At 51.2% G+C, this 16,118-nt stretch overlaps 1 protein-coding gene across 3 annotated transcripts in view; it reads left to right on the forward strand.

Moving 5' to 3' along the window:
- Positions 1-16,118, forward strand: part of ARHGAP39 (Rho GTPase activating protein 39) — a 116,512-nt gene that overhangs the window by 57,366 nt on the left and 43,028 nt on the right. For 2 of the 3 annotated variants that reach the window (XM_059868372.1, XM_059868364.1), the window contains exon 2: positions 8,724-9,155. In XM_059868372.1, coding sequence (XP_059724355.1) covers positions 8,724-9,155 — 432 coding nt within the window. Of the gene's footprint in view, positions 1-7,752; positions 7,839-8,723; positions 9,156-16,118 lie in introns of those variants that run through there. The other variant, XM_059868375.1, reaches the window with a different exon arrangement.

A 16,118-nucleotide genomic window follows, 5' to 3' on the forward strand; every position in this document is an offset into this window, starting at 1 on the left:
GTCTCCCACCCCTTGGCAAAAAGAATTCCCATCCCCCTGTCCTCACTTGCCCTCTTCCCTTTAAATCCAAACTTTTCTAGGGCTGATATCCCCAAGCCCTTGACCTCTCCGAGGTTTAATAAGGCAAGAGGGCTAAAAAAGTGATTAATTGGCGTCGGGAGAGATATCGGATCACAAAAGCCTCCGGATAAAATTCCAGAGCTCCTTTGAGAGGCTCGAGGTCATCCCGGCCATTTCGCTGCTTTCATGCGGATCCTCCATTCATCCCGGGCTCTTTGCCTTATCAGCTCTCCGGCAGCTTCCCAAATTCCTTTTTTTTTTTCCTCCCTGGAGTTTAAAGGAGATGCCAGAGCTGTGAAGTTCGGATCGGGAGCGTCGGAAAGCGGCCCGGCGCGCTCCGATAAGACGGAAAAAAAAAAAATCCATCCTTTCCCTTTTCTGAAGTTGCTCTTTGAAACCTCCAGGGTTTTTTTTTTTGGGAGTCTTATCCCCGTGTCCTCCAGGCCAGAAGGGATGGGACGATGCCAAAGACGATGCACAGTGGGATGTTGGGAGATGGGAGGGGTAGGAATTTTTTTCACGGCTGCGTTCCATTCTCCACGGCAAAAATTCCTCCAGAAAAAGGGGGAAAAAAATTCCTCTGAAAAAGGGAAGAGTGAACCTTCCCTGCTCCTGGGGATTTCCTGACCTTGGAATATCCCGTTTAAAAGCCCTTGTCCTCCTTGAACTCATCTAATTCTCCTTTGAACCTATTTGTGGGATTTGGCTGCGTTGCCGAATTCCACGGCCTAATTAGGAGCTACGGAAAGTCATTTCCCAGAGTTGTCTTTTAAACTCTGGAGCTGCCAATTAAAGGGGGAAAGAAAGTGTGGAATCATTCCCTGCTCCTCTTCTCCACGGTGCTTTTCAGGAATAACAGGGAAATGGTGTTTGCACACTTCTGAAATAGTCTTTGGTTGTTTTTAAGGCTTCTTTGGGAATTCTTTTCCTCTGAGGGTGTGATTTGTGGAATTTCCCGGGGAAGTTGTGGATGTCTCATCTCTGGAAGTGTCCAAGGGCAAGTTGGAAAAGGATTGGAGCAACCTGGGATAACGGAAGGTGTCCCTGCCCGTGGAATGGGGTTGAGCGAGATGGTCTTGAAGGTCTCTCCCACCCCAAACCATTCCATGGTTTCTGGGGCTCAACTCACCCCAAATCCAGGGATTTGGATTCCCAGTGGAATCGGGGCATTTGCAGCAGGGGTGGGATTTTGGGTTTCGTCGAATGTCACTATTGTGGAGCCTTTGGATGGTGCTTGACCCAATGCCGGGGAGCGTCAGATTCCCTCTTGGATTCCATCTCCTGATTCTCCAGCAGAATCAGCTGATGGAAATGCTCATTTTCCACGGGTTTCCTCCCTCAGGGAAGTCGTAATTCCATGAATTCCATTTGTAGCCACCCTCAGTCGCTTGAGCACCACAGCTCAAGCCAGGCCTCTGCAATTCCCAGATCCATCGGAATATCAATATTTAAAATTATCCCGATATTTAGTCCTTCAGGAAGGAGCTGGCAGAAGCTGCAATTCCAAGCTGGCAGAGAAATCCAGGAGCTTCATCCCTATGCAAAAAATTCCTCCTCCACAGTTTGGATCCCGAAAGTGCTGAGGAAGAGCTTGGCCAGCCGGGAGCGGGCCGGGAGCTTTCCCAGAGCGCATTCCAAGCCGTGGCACATCCCAGGACGCGTTATCCCGGTTTATCTGGCTCCGGGAATTACTCCAGGGGTGTCATTTGGGGTGCAAATCATTCCCAAGTTGCAAATCCCAGAGTTGTATCTCCGGAAAATCAAAGGGGGAAGTTGCCTTCCGATGCTGTCGGATCCGTCGGGCCGTGTTATCCCTGCATTCCACCTCTTCCAGAGCAGCTGGATGAGCAGGAATGTCCCAGATTTGGATCTCTGGTGGTCTGTGGATAAATAAATGATCCTCAGGGTCCTACCACTCCTTTTCCGCTGATAAATTCCCCTGGGACAATTAAATGTCCGATGGTTTTCCAATCGTCGCGGTCCGCGGCAAAGGGAATGGTTGGGACGGTGCAGGATGGAACAAAAGGTCTTGAGGTGCCTTCAAAACCCCACCATGGAGCAGGAAAAAGGATCCTCAAAGTGCTTGGAATGGTGGTGGAAAGGGAAAGGACCCGCTCATGTCAAGGCTGGGAATTTGAAACCAAAAATGGGGAGATTCAGTTGGATATTGGGAAAGGATTTGGTTACTGTGACAGTTGGTGAGGGTCTGGAATGGAATTCCCAGAGAAGCTGTGGCTGCCCCATCCCTGGCAGTGTCCAAATCCAGGCTGGAGCAACCTGGGATGGGGGGAGGTGTCACCACCCACATCCAGGTGAGATTTAAGGTCCCTTCTCACCCAAACCATTCCATGCTTCCATGGAACGCGACTGTTCAGTGGTGGTAAATCGGGAATCATCATTCCCAGGCTTCTGCCATCGGGAAGGAATTCTTCCCCGTGAGACCCTGGAATGGAATTCCCAGAGAAGCTGTTGTGCCCCGAGGGGATGGGGCAGCTCTAATTAAAGACAATTTCTAATTAATTAAAAGACAATTTCCCCTTAATTAATGATTCCCCCTCCTTCTTTAAGCACCTTGACATCTCCATCCTTGGAATTCCTCCCATCCCTGCCTTCCCAGCCCCAGATTTTTTTCCCATCCCCGCTCTCCCAGGAGCTGCATCAGCTCCCAGATTTCCACCCAGTCCTTTATGGATTTATTTCATTGCTGAGGGATCGATCCGACGCCTGTTCCCGGGAATCGCCGGCCGGGAATCTGCTGAGCAAGTCAGGGACAAAGCTCTTCGTCATCATCAGCATCCAGAGGAGGATTTTTCTGTTGGATCAGCCTTTGGAGATGCTTTTCCCAACAAAAAAAACCCTCCTCATGTTGATGTTTTGGAGAAATCGGCCACAATTTGTGGGTTAATGGGTTTTTTGGAATTTTCATGGTAACGAGGTCATTAAAATCTCGTAGGATCATGGGAACATCAAATGAGTTGGGTCGGGAAGGACTTTTGAATCCGGCCTTCCACTGGACCGGCTTGCTCCAATCCCATTCCAAGCTGGATTTAAGCTGGGTTTTAAGGAGCTGGAATTGGTGTCACTGAGGTTAATTTGGCTTCAGAGCCACTTGGGACCTGACCCCAGCCTCGGTGCCACCTCGGTGTCACATCGGTGTCACCCTGGGACCCGACCCCTCCCTCGGTGCCACCTCGGTGTCACCTCGGTGTCACTCCTGGCACCGGGGTTAACTCCATGAGCTGACCCGGCTTAGGAGGAGCTTAAATTTCCCAGCATTCCGCACCTAAAATTATTTGGAATTTATTGATCGCTGCAGCCCAGGGGGGAAAAAAAACAGCTGAACAGGCGTTTTTTGGGATCAGAGAGAAACGGGATTGGATTTCGGCATTGATTCCTGGGATTTTGGTCAGAAAGGAGCAGCTCCAAGCGAAGACCTGGGGAGAAGAAGTTGGAGTTGTTTTAAATCCCTGAACTGTCCAAAAAGAGGGAAATTAAATTCAAGCGGGATCAGCTTTACCCAGAGTTGAGGCTTCAAGTTGTCAGAGGAACAGGGAAGGGAGAGAAGGATTTGGAATTAAAAATTGAGAGGTTGAGATTGGAATTTGGGAAGGAATTCTTCCCTGGGAGGGTGGTGAGGGGCTGGAATGGAATTCCCAGGGAATCTGTGGCTGCTCCATCCCTGGAATTGTCAAAGTCAGGTTGGGAAGGGCTTGGAGCAACCTGGGATAGCAGAAGGTGTCCCTGACTGTGGAATTCCATGATTTTCCAGACCATCCCATGATTCCTCCTGACCATCCTGTGAGATTCCTGCTGACACCTCCTCTTCCCCGCGGCCGCCCTTGAACCTCATCCCGACATTGCCCGGGCGGTTCCATCCCTTCTCCATCAAACACGCGGATCCGACGGCTCCTGCCTCCCGGAGCTGGGCTTTTCCCTCTTTTCATTTAATTGGAAAGGAACAAGCAGCGGCTGGAGCCGATCGGAGACGGATTCGCTTTGATGGAGGAGTTGGTTTTTCCCTGAGGCGGATTTAGGGTCAGCGCTTTTCCCTCGCTGGAATTGCCATGGATCCGGGATAGAGCAGAGGGCTGGGGTTTCTCCCGCTGTCCTGGAATGGCTTTTTCCAGCTGGGAATGCAGGATTCTTTTCCAGATTCTTCCAAACCGCTCAGCTCCCAGTGTTTGTGTTGTTACGGATCAAGGCCAGGAGCTGCCGGAGCATCCGCCTGAGTCCTGAGCTCTGATTTTTCCAGACATTCCCTCCTGTCGTCAGGGATTGATAAAAAACGGGATTTGACCTGGCTGTGTGTGGCCACATCCCAGAAATTCCCAGTGGGCAGCAGAAAAAGGAGGGAATTCTGCCCCTCTGACCTGCTCAGGTGAATCCCCCTCTTGGAATCTTCTTCCAGCTCCAGGATCCAACATCAGGAGGATGTGGAGATGTTGGAGCAGATCCAGAGGGGGCTATGGAGAAGCTCCAAGGAATGGAGCCAGACTGGGAGAGCTGGGAATGCCCAATCTGGAGAAGGGAAGGATCCAGGGAAGCCTCAGAGCCCCTTCCAGTGCCTGAAGGGGCTCCAGGAGAGCTGGAGAGGGAGATGGGATGGAGACAGGACACAGGGAATGGCTTCCCCCTGGAAAAGGGGAAATTTAGGTGGGATATTGGGAAGGATTTTTCCCCTGTGAGGCCCTGGAATGGAATTCCCAGAGGATCTGTGGCTGCCCCTTGATCCCTGGAATTGTTCAAGTCCTGTTTGGAGCATCCTGGAATTGTGGAAGGTGTCCCAGCTCATGGAAGTGTTTTGGAAAAAATGACCCTCAAAGGTCCCTTCCCAAAAAATTCCATGATTTTCCTTGATAATCACCGTTACTGAGTCATGGTGGGCCTGGAGTCACGCTACCACAGACTTGCCTTGGAATTTTGGGGAAGGACTCTCAATTTCCCAAAATCCCAGGCCCAGGGATGGGACCACAGCGATTCCATGGCAAAACCACCGGAGCAGTTTTCCCTTTCTCCATGGATTTCTTGAGGATCCACCCCCCTCCCGGCCCTCATTCCATGATTGTTTTTCCCATTTAACAACTCGGTTCCGGGTTTTCCAAGGTCTGGCATTGAGGAATTGTGGAGTTTTTTCCCATATTTTAAGTCAAATATTCCTGAAAAATCAGTAATAAATAAAATAATGGGTGTAATAATTAAATAACAATGAAGTGGGTGATAAATAAAATAATGGGGATAGTGAATAAAGTAAAGGGTGTAATAATGAACGTTAATTAATTAATCAATAATAAATAAGCTATCAGGCACGGGTTGGAACGGATGAGCTTTAACAGCTCTTTTCACACCAACCCATTTAATAATTCCATTATTAATTAAATTTTTAATGAGGTTTTGCAGGAGGTTTTAATTTGTTTTAAGCAGGGAATAAGATGGGAAATAAGATGGGAGATAAGATGGGAATTGTCCTCTCCTGGGAATGTTGCACTGATGGGGGGATTTGGGCTCTTGGACACATTGGGAAATCGTGGATGTTTTAGTTTGTGATTCTAAAGGGATCCTCTGGGAGTGGGAAGTTTGGGGAGCAGAGCCCCCCAGGTGTGGCAGAGCCGCTTCTGAGGTCTCCAAAACCTTGCTGGGAATCAGGAATTCGAATTGCTCCTCGTAAAAACATGGAATGGTTTAGGTCAGAAAGGACCTTCAGGATCATCCCATTCCCTTCCCTGGCCACACCTCAGTCCCTCAATATCCTGGGAATCCCAAATCTTCCCTGGGCTGGGACAGACCAGGTGTCATTGGCCACCTTGGCCAGTTCTTTGGCCAATCCCAATTCTCCAAAGCTGGAAGTGGCCCCCAGTTTCAGTTCCGTGCCAGATCGGATCCGAGTTTTGTGGGATGAGACGAGCCGCGATTTAGGACTGACTCTCCTCTGACTGCTGTCAGTCTCTATTCTGCAGGGAAAAGCCTAATTATGGATTTTCCTCTCATTTCCAAAAGGAGCTGGACACGTTTTCCTCCTTTGGGGGGGTTTGATCCAAACTGGGATCCCACACCCTGAAAATCCCACTCTTTTGGTCCATCCAGAGCTTTTTAAATCCTGTTGGAAAATGAGCTGGACCAGCTGAGGGCTCAGGGCCAGGCTGGTACCTGGGACAACCCTCCAGGGACTTTTTTCTTGCAAATTGGGCGTTTCTGAAGAGCTTCCAGGGGCTGATTCCCAGGAAAAGGCGTCGGGATGCGATCCATGTGATCCATCATTGTCTGACTCCCTGGATGTGTCAGGTTTAAGTGGCACCTTCCCTGACAAGCCTCACTTAGCTTTTTATTCCTCCCCATCTATTTCTAGACCTTCCTTAAAAGCCTTGGAGAAGCAGGCGAGGATAAATCCCAAATAACTTCATTAAATTCCTTTTTTTTTTTTTTAATATAAAAACCCACACAAAAGAGGAATTTGAATAAAGATGCAGATCCCAGAACATCTCAGGTACCCTCTGGACTATCCCGAGGTGTCAAGTGCAGGGTTTGGGGCAATCTGAAAAATCGGTGGAATTCTCGGTTCCTTGGGATTACGACTCCTCTTAATCCTCTTTGGAATTTCTAAGCTCCCGTTTGCTGATGGATGATCCCAAAAATCCCGTTGGTTGTGTTTATGAGGTGGGGGGGGGGGGGGTCAGGGCAATTCCAGGAAAACACGGATGGGGGGAAAGGATGAAGAGCAGCCCCGGGGAGAAGGGATTTGGGGGTGTTGGTTGGTGAGAAGCTCCGTAGGACAAATCCATGTGCTCTGGTCCTGGAAATTCCCAATGTTCTGGGCTCATCCCACAGCATGGGCAGCAGGAAAAGGGGAATTCTGCCCCTCTGCCCCGCTCTGGTTAGATCCCACCTGGAATTCTGCACCCAGCTCCAGGATCCAACAGCAGGAGGACCTGGAGTTGCTGGAGCAGATCCAGAGGAGGCCACAGAGATTTTCCAAGGGCTGGAGCATCTGGGAGAGATGGGAATGTCCAGCCTGGAGAAGGGAAGGATCCAGGGAAACCTCAGAACCCCTTCCAGTGCCTAAAGGGGCTCCAAGAGAGCTGGAGAGGGACTTGGGAAAAGGGATGGAATGACAGGACACAGGGAATGGCTTCCCACTGCCAGAGGGCCGGGATAGATGGGATTTTGGGAAGGAATTCTTCTCTGTGAGTGTAGGGAGGTGCTGGGATGGAATTCCCAGAGAAGCTGTGGCTGTTCACAAACGCTGGAAGTTTCCAAGACCAGACTGGGCAGGGCTTGGAGCACCCTGGGAGGGGGGAAGGTGACCCTTGCCCATGGGACCATCCCGTTCCATCCCATCCCATCCCATCCCATCCCATCCCATCCCATCCCATCCCATCCCATCCCATCCCATCCCATCCCATCCCATCCCATCCCATGTTTCCATCCCTTCCCAAGGAGCCCAGGACTAGGCTGGGCCTCACCCTCACCCTCTCCATCCCCGCCACCATCAGGTTTCGGTGCTGGTGCCGCCCGCGGTTGTCACCCAGCCCAGGTGTGTTGGGGCCGGTGGTTTTGGGATGGTGCCGGCACCCACGGAGCCGACGCCTTTTCCCGGTGTTGAAATCAGGACAGAGGGAAGGAGCTTTGGGATCTTTGGAGTGCCGGGGAGCTGTGCTGCTCCAGCTGGAGCAGGGGAGGTCAAGTCCAGAATTTTTGGAGTTTTTGTGGGAAATGCTGCCGGGTTTGGTGGTGTGGTTGGCAGCGCCGGGCTGCGGGGTCGTGCAGGAGAAGTTCAGCTCCAGGTTGGTGATTCCAGTCCCTCCAGTCCTTCCCATTCCCTCATGGAATGTGCTTTGATCCCCAGCTCTGGACCTTCAAGGGTTCGGGGTGGAATTGGGGTTCTCCAACCCGGACGTGTGTTTTGCAGACTTGTTGGGTTTCCCTGGGAGCTGAAAACCAGGGATTGTTTGGAAACCCTTTGGAAAATCCTCTGTTTTGTGTAAATAATTCCGCGGGACTCAATGGCGGTGGAAGAAGGAGTTGTGAGGTCGCTTTTCCTCCCGTGCGAGCGTTGATCACGGAACCATTGGATGGCTGGGTTGGAAGGGATCTTGGTTGGCTTTCCCCTCTCTCCTTGTTCTTTTCCTGACTGGAATGGGTGGGAATCATTGAGCCTTGGACACGGGAGACTTTGTAGGGGTGGGAAGAGAAGTTGTCAAATTGCTCTTCTTCACCCCGTGAGCACCGAGTCACGGATCCATCGGGTGGTTGGGGTTGGGAGGGACCTTGGTTGATGCTTCTCCTCTCTCCCTGTTCTTTTCCAGGCTGGAATGGGTGGGAATCATCGAGTCTTGGACATGGGAGACTCAATGGAGATGGAAAGAAGAGTTGAGAAGTCACTCTTCTCCATCCCATGCTGGTGTCAAACCATGGAATCATCGGGTGGTTGGGGTTGGGAGGGACCTTGGTTGAATTTTCCCTCTCTCCCTGTTCCTTTCCAGGCTTTTTCCAGGAATGGATGGAAGTCATCGAGTCTTGGAGGTGGGAGACTCGATAGGGGTGCAAGGAAGAGTTGAGAAGTCGCTCTTGTCCGTCCCGCGCTCACGTCAAATCACAGAATCATCGGGTTGGGCGACTTTCCAAGATGTCTGGGTTGACGTTTCCCTTCTCTCCTTGTCCTTTCCCAGGCTGGAATGGGTGGAAATCATCGAGCCTCGGACCCGGGAGCGCATGTACGCCAACCTCATCACGGGGGAGTGCGTGTGGGACCCCCCCGCCGGGGTGCGGATCAAACGCACCAATGAGAACCAGTGGTGGGAGCTCTTCGACCCCAACACCTCCCGCTTCTACTACTACAATGCCACCACGCAGAGGACGGTGTGGCACCGTCCCCAGAACTGTGACATCATCCCGCTGGCCAAGCTGCAGACGCTGAAGCAGAACACGGAGTCGCCGCGGGCTTCCACGGAAAACAGCCCCGGCAGGAGCAGCAATGTCAGCAGGGAGGGAAGCACCAGCTCGTCCTTGGAGCAGGAGCTGGAGGGCAACGAGAAGGTGCAGGAGCAGCGCTCCAGCCGCCAGTCCAGCCAGTATTCCGTGGTGAAGGAGGAAACGGAAAGGTAAAGGTGGGATGGGTGGGAGAAAGTCGGGAATTCCCAGTGCTGGTGGTCTCCAAGAGCAATCCTGCGGGTCTTGGGTGAAGGTGTTTTGTGGGTGGTTCCTCCTGCTCGAGCCGTGGTGGGTCTCCACCGAGTCGGATCCTACAAAAAACAAGGAGGAAGAGGGAAAAACGTTAGGAAAAGGTGTTTGTCCACCGCAGGGATATTTTAGATGTTCCCTGCGGGAAGGTTCTCTAAAGGAATAATTTCTCGTCCTCCTGAAATTCGTTTTTAGGATTGGAAATTCGGGTTGAGAGCCCGGCATGGTTTTAAATGATTTCCCTGGATAAGATCTCCCTGAGAAGTGGGGATGATTCACGCCACAACCACGGCTTGTCCCACAGGTCTGGGGAGCTCCTGGCAGGGATAATTTCCCTCGGGAAGGAGAAGGGAGCCAGTGCACAATTCCCAAGGACAACATTCGGAGACGTTCGTGTCACTCCTCCGTTGTCGTTTCATCTTTTACGGATCAAAAGCTGCAAATCACGGAATCATGCAATGGTTTGGGTTGGGAAGAAGCCATAAAATCCATCTTTTTCCTCCTCCTCCCATGGGCAGGGACACCTCCCACCATCCCAACCCGACTTGGGACAATTCCAGGGACAGAGCAGCCACAGCTTTTCTGGGAGACCTGAGGCGGGTCATTAATTAACGTATTTGTCTTCTCTTAATTGATGCTTTTGACCACGTTAAGGACCCAGCCAGGCTGAGGAGACCAATCCAGGGTGGAATTCCCGTTCCCAACCCCTGCTGCCAGAAACTGCGGCTGGATGGGAACAGGAATTCCCGGCTTGGCAAGTGCTTTCATGTGGGACATCAGAGGCGGCCTCGGCTCCGCGCCTCGGGGGAGGTTCCGCCTTCCTGAGGTCCCGGGAGAGGCTCTGATGGAATCTCTGGGAATTGGAGTGGGGGGTTCCTCCTGGGGCAGGGGGATTTTGGGGAGGGAGATGGGTCTGGGGTCGTTCACTGCCGACGGATGTGGAATCAGAGATTTTTGGAATTGCGGAATCAAGGAATGGTTTGGGTTGGAAGAAGCCTGAAAGATCATGGAATTTCGGCCTTTTCCATGGATAGGGACACCTTCCACTATGCCAGGTTGCTCCAAGCCCCATCCAACCAGGCCGGGGATGTTTCCAGAGATCCAGGGGCAGCCACAGATTCTCTGGAAATTTCATCCCAGCCCTTAACCACCCTCCCAGCTAGGAATTCCTTCCCAAATACCATCTATCCCTGCCCTCTGGCAGTGGGAAGCCATTCCCTGTGTCCTGTCCCTCCATCCATTGTCCCAAGTCTCTCTCCAGCTCTCCTGGAGCCCCTTCAGGTACTGGAAGGGGCTCTGAGGTTTCCCTGGATCCTTCCCTTCTCCATGCTGGGCATTCCCAGCTCTCCCAGCCTGGCTCCAGAGCAGAGGGGCTCCAGCCCTTGGAGCAACTCCATGGCCTCCTCTGGAATTGGCTCCATCAGCTCCACATCCTCCTGATCTTGGATCCTGGAGCTGGATGCAGAATTCCAGGTGGGATCTCACCTGAGCAGGTCAGAGGGGCAGAATTCCCCCTTTCCTGGTGGGAAGTGAGCCCAGGAGATGTTGATGGAGCAGGATCCCATGGCCAAAGCAGCGTGAGGGGTTAACAAGGATCGGCGGATGGATTTTAAATTCCCTGGGATTTGCTGCAAGAACAGGGGTGGGATCAGGAGTTTCCTGAGGAAAGGATCATTCCTCAGGTGGGATCAGGAATTTCCTGGGGAATGGATCATTCCCAAGGTGGGATCAGGAATTTCCTGGGGAAAGGATCATTCCCAAGGTGGGATCAGGAATTTCCTGGGGAAAGGATCATTCCCGAGGTGGGATCAGGAGTTTCCTGGGGAAAGGATCATTCCCAAGGTGGGATCAGCAGCTCTCTGGGGGGATTCCCACATGGGATCCAATTCCCACATCAGACCCAGCATGGGCACTCCAGGTCACTAATTCCTTGGTGTCCTCCACCCACACATTCCCTGTTCCCATTCTGGGATGCAAATTGCTGGATCAGCTTGGAGGAGGGCTGGACTCTCCAATAAGAATTTTTAATCCCTGGAAATCTCCTGGAAGAGAAAAGGAATTCAGCCCTGGGTTGGTTTTGGCCGATGGGAAGTTGTGCATCCTCTCCAGGAATTCCAGGTCTTGGCCTTTCCAAGGTTTGGGATTGAGCAGATCCTGGGTCTTGGACCTTTAAAAATTCAATAATTTTTTTTAAAAATTCGGATGCCACTAGAGGGAGCAGAAATTCCTGCTGACTGGAATTTCCATCTGCATCCCTGGAGGTGACAGGGACGAGTCCCATCAGCTCAGCCAAACCAAGGCTGCATCCCACCCTTGATCCTCATATCCCGGCTGGAAAAAAAAAACCATTCCTGCATTTTCCCCATCCCTGGAAGTGTCCTAGACCAGGTTGGAAGGGGCTTGGAGCAACCTGGGATAGCAGAACGTGTCCCTGTGTAATTCCATGATCTTGAAGGCCCCTTCCAACCCCAGCCATTCCATGATTCCATGAGATTCCGCGATTCCCAGATCTCGGATGAGTTTTTTTCAGAGGAGCCACAGCTGGAACCTCCCAGTCCAGGTTTCATCCCATGAAATTCTTATTTAAATGTTTCTGGATAAGCTCAGCTCATCTGGTTGGAAAAGGAAATCTGGGAAAAGTGGAAAGGTTTTTATTGGAATTCACACCCAGGGCTTCCCTTAAAATTTAGGATTTAGGCACCAGAGCGTCTCCAGATTTGGCTGGAAATGCTGGAGGCCTCTCCTAATCCATTCCTCACATCCATGGGGATGTTCCATCCCACCCTTGCGGGTCAGGGATGCGGCAGCCCTTGGAAGCCCCTGGGAATTTGCCGTTGCCAAGCTCCTGGATCCCACCGGAATCACCTTGTGCCTCCACGGTAAGGTGGGATTTGTTCTAATTAGCGGCCGGATCCGGCTCGGGAATCAACCCCGGGATATCAACAGCAGCTCAGTCCTGGTGGTCATCAGAGCCTTCCCAGCAGGATTTCCCAGCTTTTCCATGGAGTTTTCCACGCTTGTGTTAAAATGGTAGCTTTTCTCCAGAGCGTGACTCGACAGCCGTGAAATCTCGGAGCGGGAATGTCGGCTGGATTTTGTGTCAGGTCGCTGGGATTTTCCGCACCGTCGGGAAGTGTCTGAGTTATTGGCTTGAAATCCTTGGAGATGGTGTCAGGCAGGGGAAAAAGAAGCCTTTTCCATGGAAAACTCGGCCCTGATGCTGCTTCTCCAAGGAGGAATTCCAAGGGGAAGCTTGAAGGACAAGGAAGTGGATTTTTGACCATCAGGATGGTTTTCCTTGGACCAAAAAGCAGGAATTTTGGTATGCGAGGGGTCTTCACCCAAATCCCATCTGCTGGGAAATTGTGCCCAAGTTATTCCTCAGGATTCCCTTTTTTTTTTTTTTTTTTTTTTTGCACATCCCACTTCCGAAGGCGCTGGGATATCGGAGATAAACCGCAGCATCTAAATCTTCCTGGACCAAGTGTGGCTGAGCTGGAATATCCACGGGGAATTCTCTCAAAACCCAATCCCTGGAATCCTCCTGCTGCAGCTTTCTGGGATCAAAATCCCCCCCTTACAGGCAGCAGCCATTTCCTGACTCCAAAAGATCCCAGAAAAAAGCAAATTTGTGGAATAAAAGATGCCTTAAATCTCTAAAATACCCAATTTGAGCATCCCATGAGTTTTCCTTGGAATTCTCTCCATTTATTTCCTTTCCCAGGAGGCACTGGGAAGAACCTGCCGTGCCTGGGTTCGGAAAACAGGTGGATCAATGGCAGAAATCCCTGCAGCACCTGCTGCCCCAGGGTTTTCCAGGTCCTGGCAGGGTGTCCCAGCCTTCCTCCAAGACAAGAAGGAAGAGGAATCGAGGACTCGGAGTTGCTCTGGAAAACCGTGCGGAAGGACCGAGGCGCGGAGAGGATCCTCAAGGGCTTCCTTCCCAATGTCCTGCCTCCAGCAGGAGCTTATGGCTTGGAATTCCTGACCTTTCTTCATCCAAATGTTGGATTTTCCCAGCTGGGTGACGTCTCCTGGTGTAAGGAGCCAGGAGGAGCTTGGGAGAATTGGGAATGTTCGTCTGGAGAAGGATCCAGGGATACCTCAGAGCCCCTTCCAGTGCCTGAAGGGGCTCCAGGAGAGCTGGAGAGGCGACTTGGGACAAGGAGTGGAGGGACAGGACACAGGGAATGGCTTCCCACTGCCAGAGGGCAGGGATAGATGGGATTTGGGAAGGAATTCCTGGCTGGGAGTGTGGTGAAGGGTTGGAATGGGATTCCCAGAGAATCTGTGGCTGCCTCCGGATCCCTGGAATTGTCCGAGACCTAACCTGGGATAGGGATTTCCCCTTCCAACCCAAACCATGGGTTTGGGCATTTGATAAAGTTTTTCCATGGAATTTCCATGAAATTTCCACAATTTGATAAAGTTTTTGTTCCATTAAGGAGCAAAAAAAAAAAAGAAAAGGAAAAGTTTTAAGCCTGGAATTGCTGATCCCATTGAAACTCCCACCCGGATCTGGATCAACCCCACACCTGCCTCATCCCTCCCATCCCTTAAGGACCAAGAGGATGGCCTGGAATTTCTCCATCTTTCCAGTCCCCGGCGCTGTGGGAACCTCATCCCCTTCCCAGACCACGGCATTCCACTGGAAATCCTTCTCTTCCCGATGTTTTACCCACGGGGCGGATGGGCAGAGCAGGAGGTCGGGGCTGGAGCCCCTCTGCTCTGGAGCCAGGCTGGGAAGAGCTGGGAATGTCCAGCCTGGAGAAGAAAAGGATCCAGGGAGACCTCAGAGCTCTTCCAGAGCCTAAAGGGGCTCCAGGAGAGCTGGAGAGGGACTTGGGACAAGGGATGGAATGACCGACGTCCCCCTGGCTCCGGTGGGCAGGAAAACCACCACGGGCTCCTCCTGCCCTCGGAGTGGAACGTGTCCCTGTGTAATTCCATGATCTTGAAGGCCCCTTCCAACCCCAGCCATTCCACGATTCCACGAGATTCCGCGATTCCCAGATCTCGGTTGAGTTTCTCACAGAAGGGCCGCAGCTGGGAAGGAGCTCTGGAGGATTCCTGGTGGAACCTCCCAGTCCAGGTTTCATCCCAGGAAATTCTTATTTAAAGGTTTCTGGATAAGCTCAGCTCATCTGGTTGGAAATTTGGGATAAGTGGGAAAGTTTTTATTGGAATTCACACCCAGGGCTTCCCTTAAAATTTAGGATTTAGGCACCAGAGCATCTCCAGCTTTTGCTGGAGATGAATCCAGCTCTGGAAGGGAATGGTGGATGGAATTCTTGGAATTCTTGCAATTCAGATTTTTTTTTTCCCCCTCCTATTTATTTGCTGCCTGTGGCAACCAATCCCTGTTTTTTCCAGTTCCATCCCCCTGGGACAACTTTCCCAAAATCCCAGGTTGCTCCAAGCTCCATCCAACCTGGCCTTGGATGTTTCCAAGGATGGGGCAGCCACAATTTTTCTGGGAATTCCATTCCAGTGTTTGTTTGCTTTGCTGTTTCCCATTTTCACCTCCGTTGGACACACCTTGCACAATCCAAGGATCCCCGGCCTCAGGACATGGACGTCTCTCCTCTTTCCACCCTTTTGGAATCCATGACAAGGAGCTGGATCCACCCCCGCTGAGTTCTCCTGGAAATTTTTTAAATTTAAGGATCGCCTGGAAATTCCCCGGCTTCGGCCTCTTCCCCTGGTTCCACAAGATCCTCAATTTCCCAAATCGTGGGGCAGGATGTTGGGAATGATCCCAAACTCAATCTTCCAGTGTTTTTTTGTGGTGTTTTATCCCTGTTTTTGGCTTATTCCCACCCATTTCATGGCAAAAATCCAGCTCTGAGTGACGCTGGATGTCCCTGTCCATGGCAAAGGGGTCGGAATTCCGTGGTCTTTGAGGTCCCTTCCAGCAGTTTGGGTTGCTCCAAACCTGGCCTTGGACACTTCCAGGGATGGGACATTGCTGGAATTGTCCGATAGGATCTCCCAGCATTCCCGAATTTATCCAAAGATTTGATGTCACCCCCACAGGAGATTTTCCTACTCCAAAATTCCCTTGGCTTCAGGTTCCTTTCCCCTTCTCCAGCACTGGGGGTGCTCCAACAGTGCCGGGACTCATCCCACCCATCCGGGTGAGCTTTCCATGGAATTAAAGGTCGGAAAAGACTCCCAAGATCCTCAAATCCGTTTTCCAGGCTCCTTCCTCAATCCAATTCCTCGTCGTGATCCTTGAGTTTATCAAGGCCGTGAAGCTCCGGAGGGATGGAACCACCCGAGGAAATATTTGAGGATAACCAGTGGAAAACACATTCCCGGCATAACCCAAACAAGACTGAGCTCCTCTTCCTCATTCCATCCTCAAATATTTCCCAGGAAAAAAAAAAACCCAAAAAAATCTCATATCCGGAATTTTTTTGAAGCTTTTTAATATCCTTCCCTTGAATTCCCCGCCCCGGATTAGGCGGATATTTGGGATATTTCCCTAATTCCTCCGAGCACTCGCGTCGGCCCCGAAATTCCGGTTGCGTAATTCCAGAGAAAACCATCTTGGAAGTTTTATGGGAAGTGGGGGCTGTAATTAAGAGTCTGAAGGGCAGCGATTAAAGCCGAGGATTTGGAGCTGGGATTTCAATTCTATTCCTGGCTTTCGCCACGGAGCTGAGCTATTTCGGGCCGCTCACTTTCCCTGATTTTCCGAAGGATGGGGAATGGTGCTGTTTTCCTGGGAAAAAAAACCAAAACCTGCTGGATTTATTGATTAAAAAAAAAATGAATTTGTTAGGTTTTGTTGTTGTGCCAGAGGTTCCCAGGATTAATTTCTGTTCGTGCTGCAGGGAAAATTAATTTTATTAAAATTAATAAAAGCATCTTGGTTAATG

This window comes from Haemorhous mexicanus, chromosome 1 (assembly GCF_027477595.1).
Source record: "Haemorhous mexicanus isolate bHaeMex1 chromosome 1, bHaeMex1.pri, whole genome shotgun sequence".
Lineage (NCBI taxonomy): Eukaryota > Metazoa > Chordata > Aves > Passeriformes > Fringillidae > Haemorhous > Haemorhous mexicanus.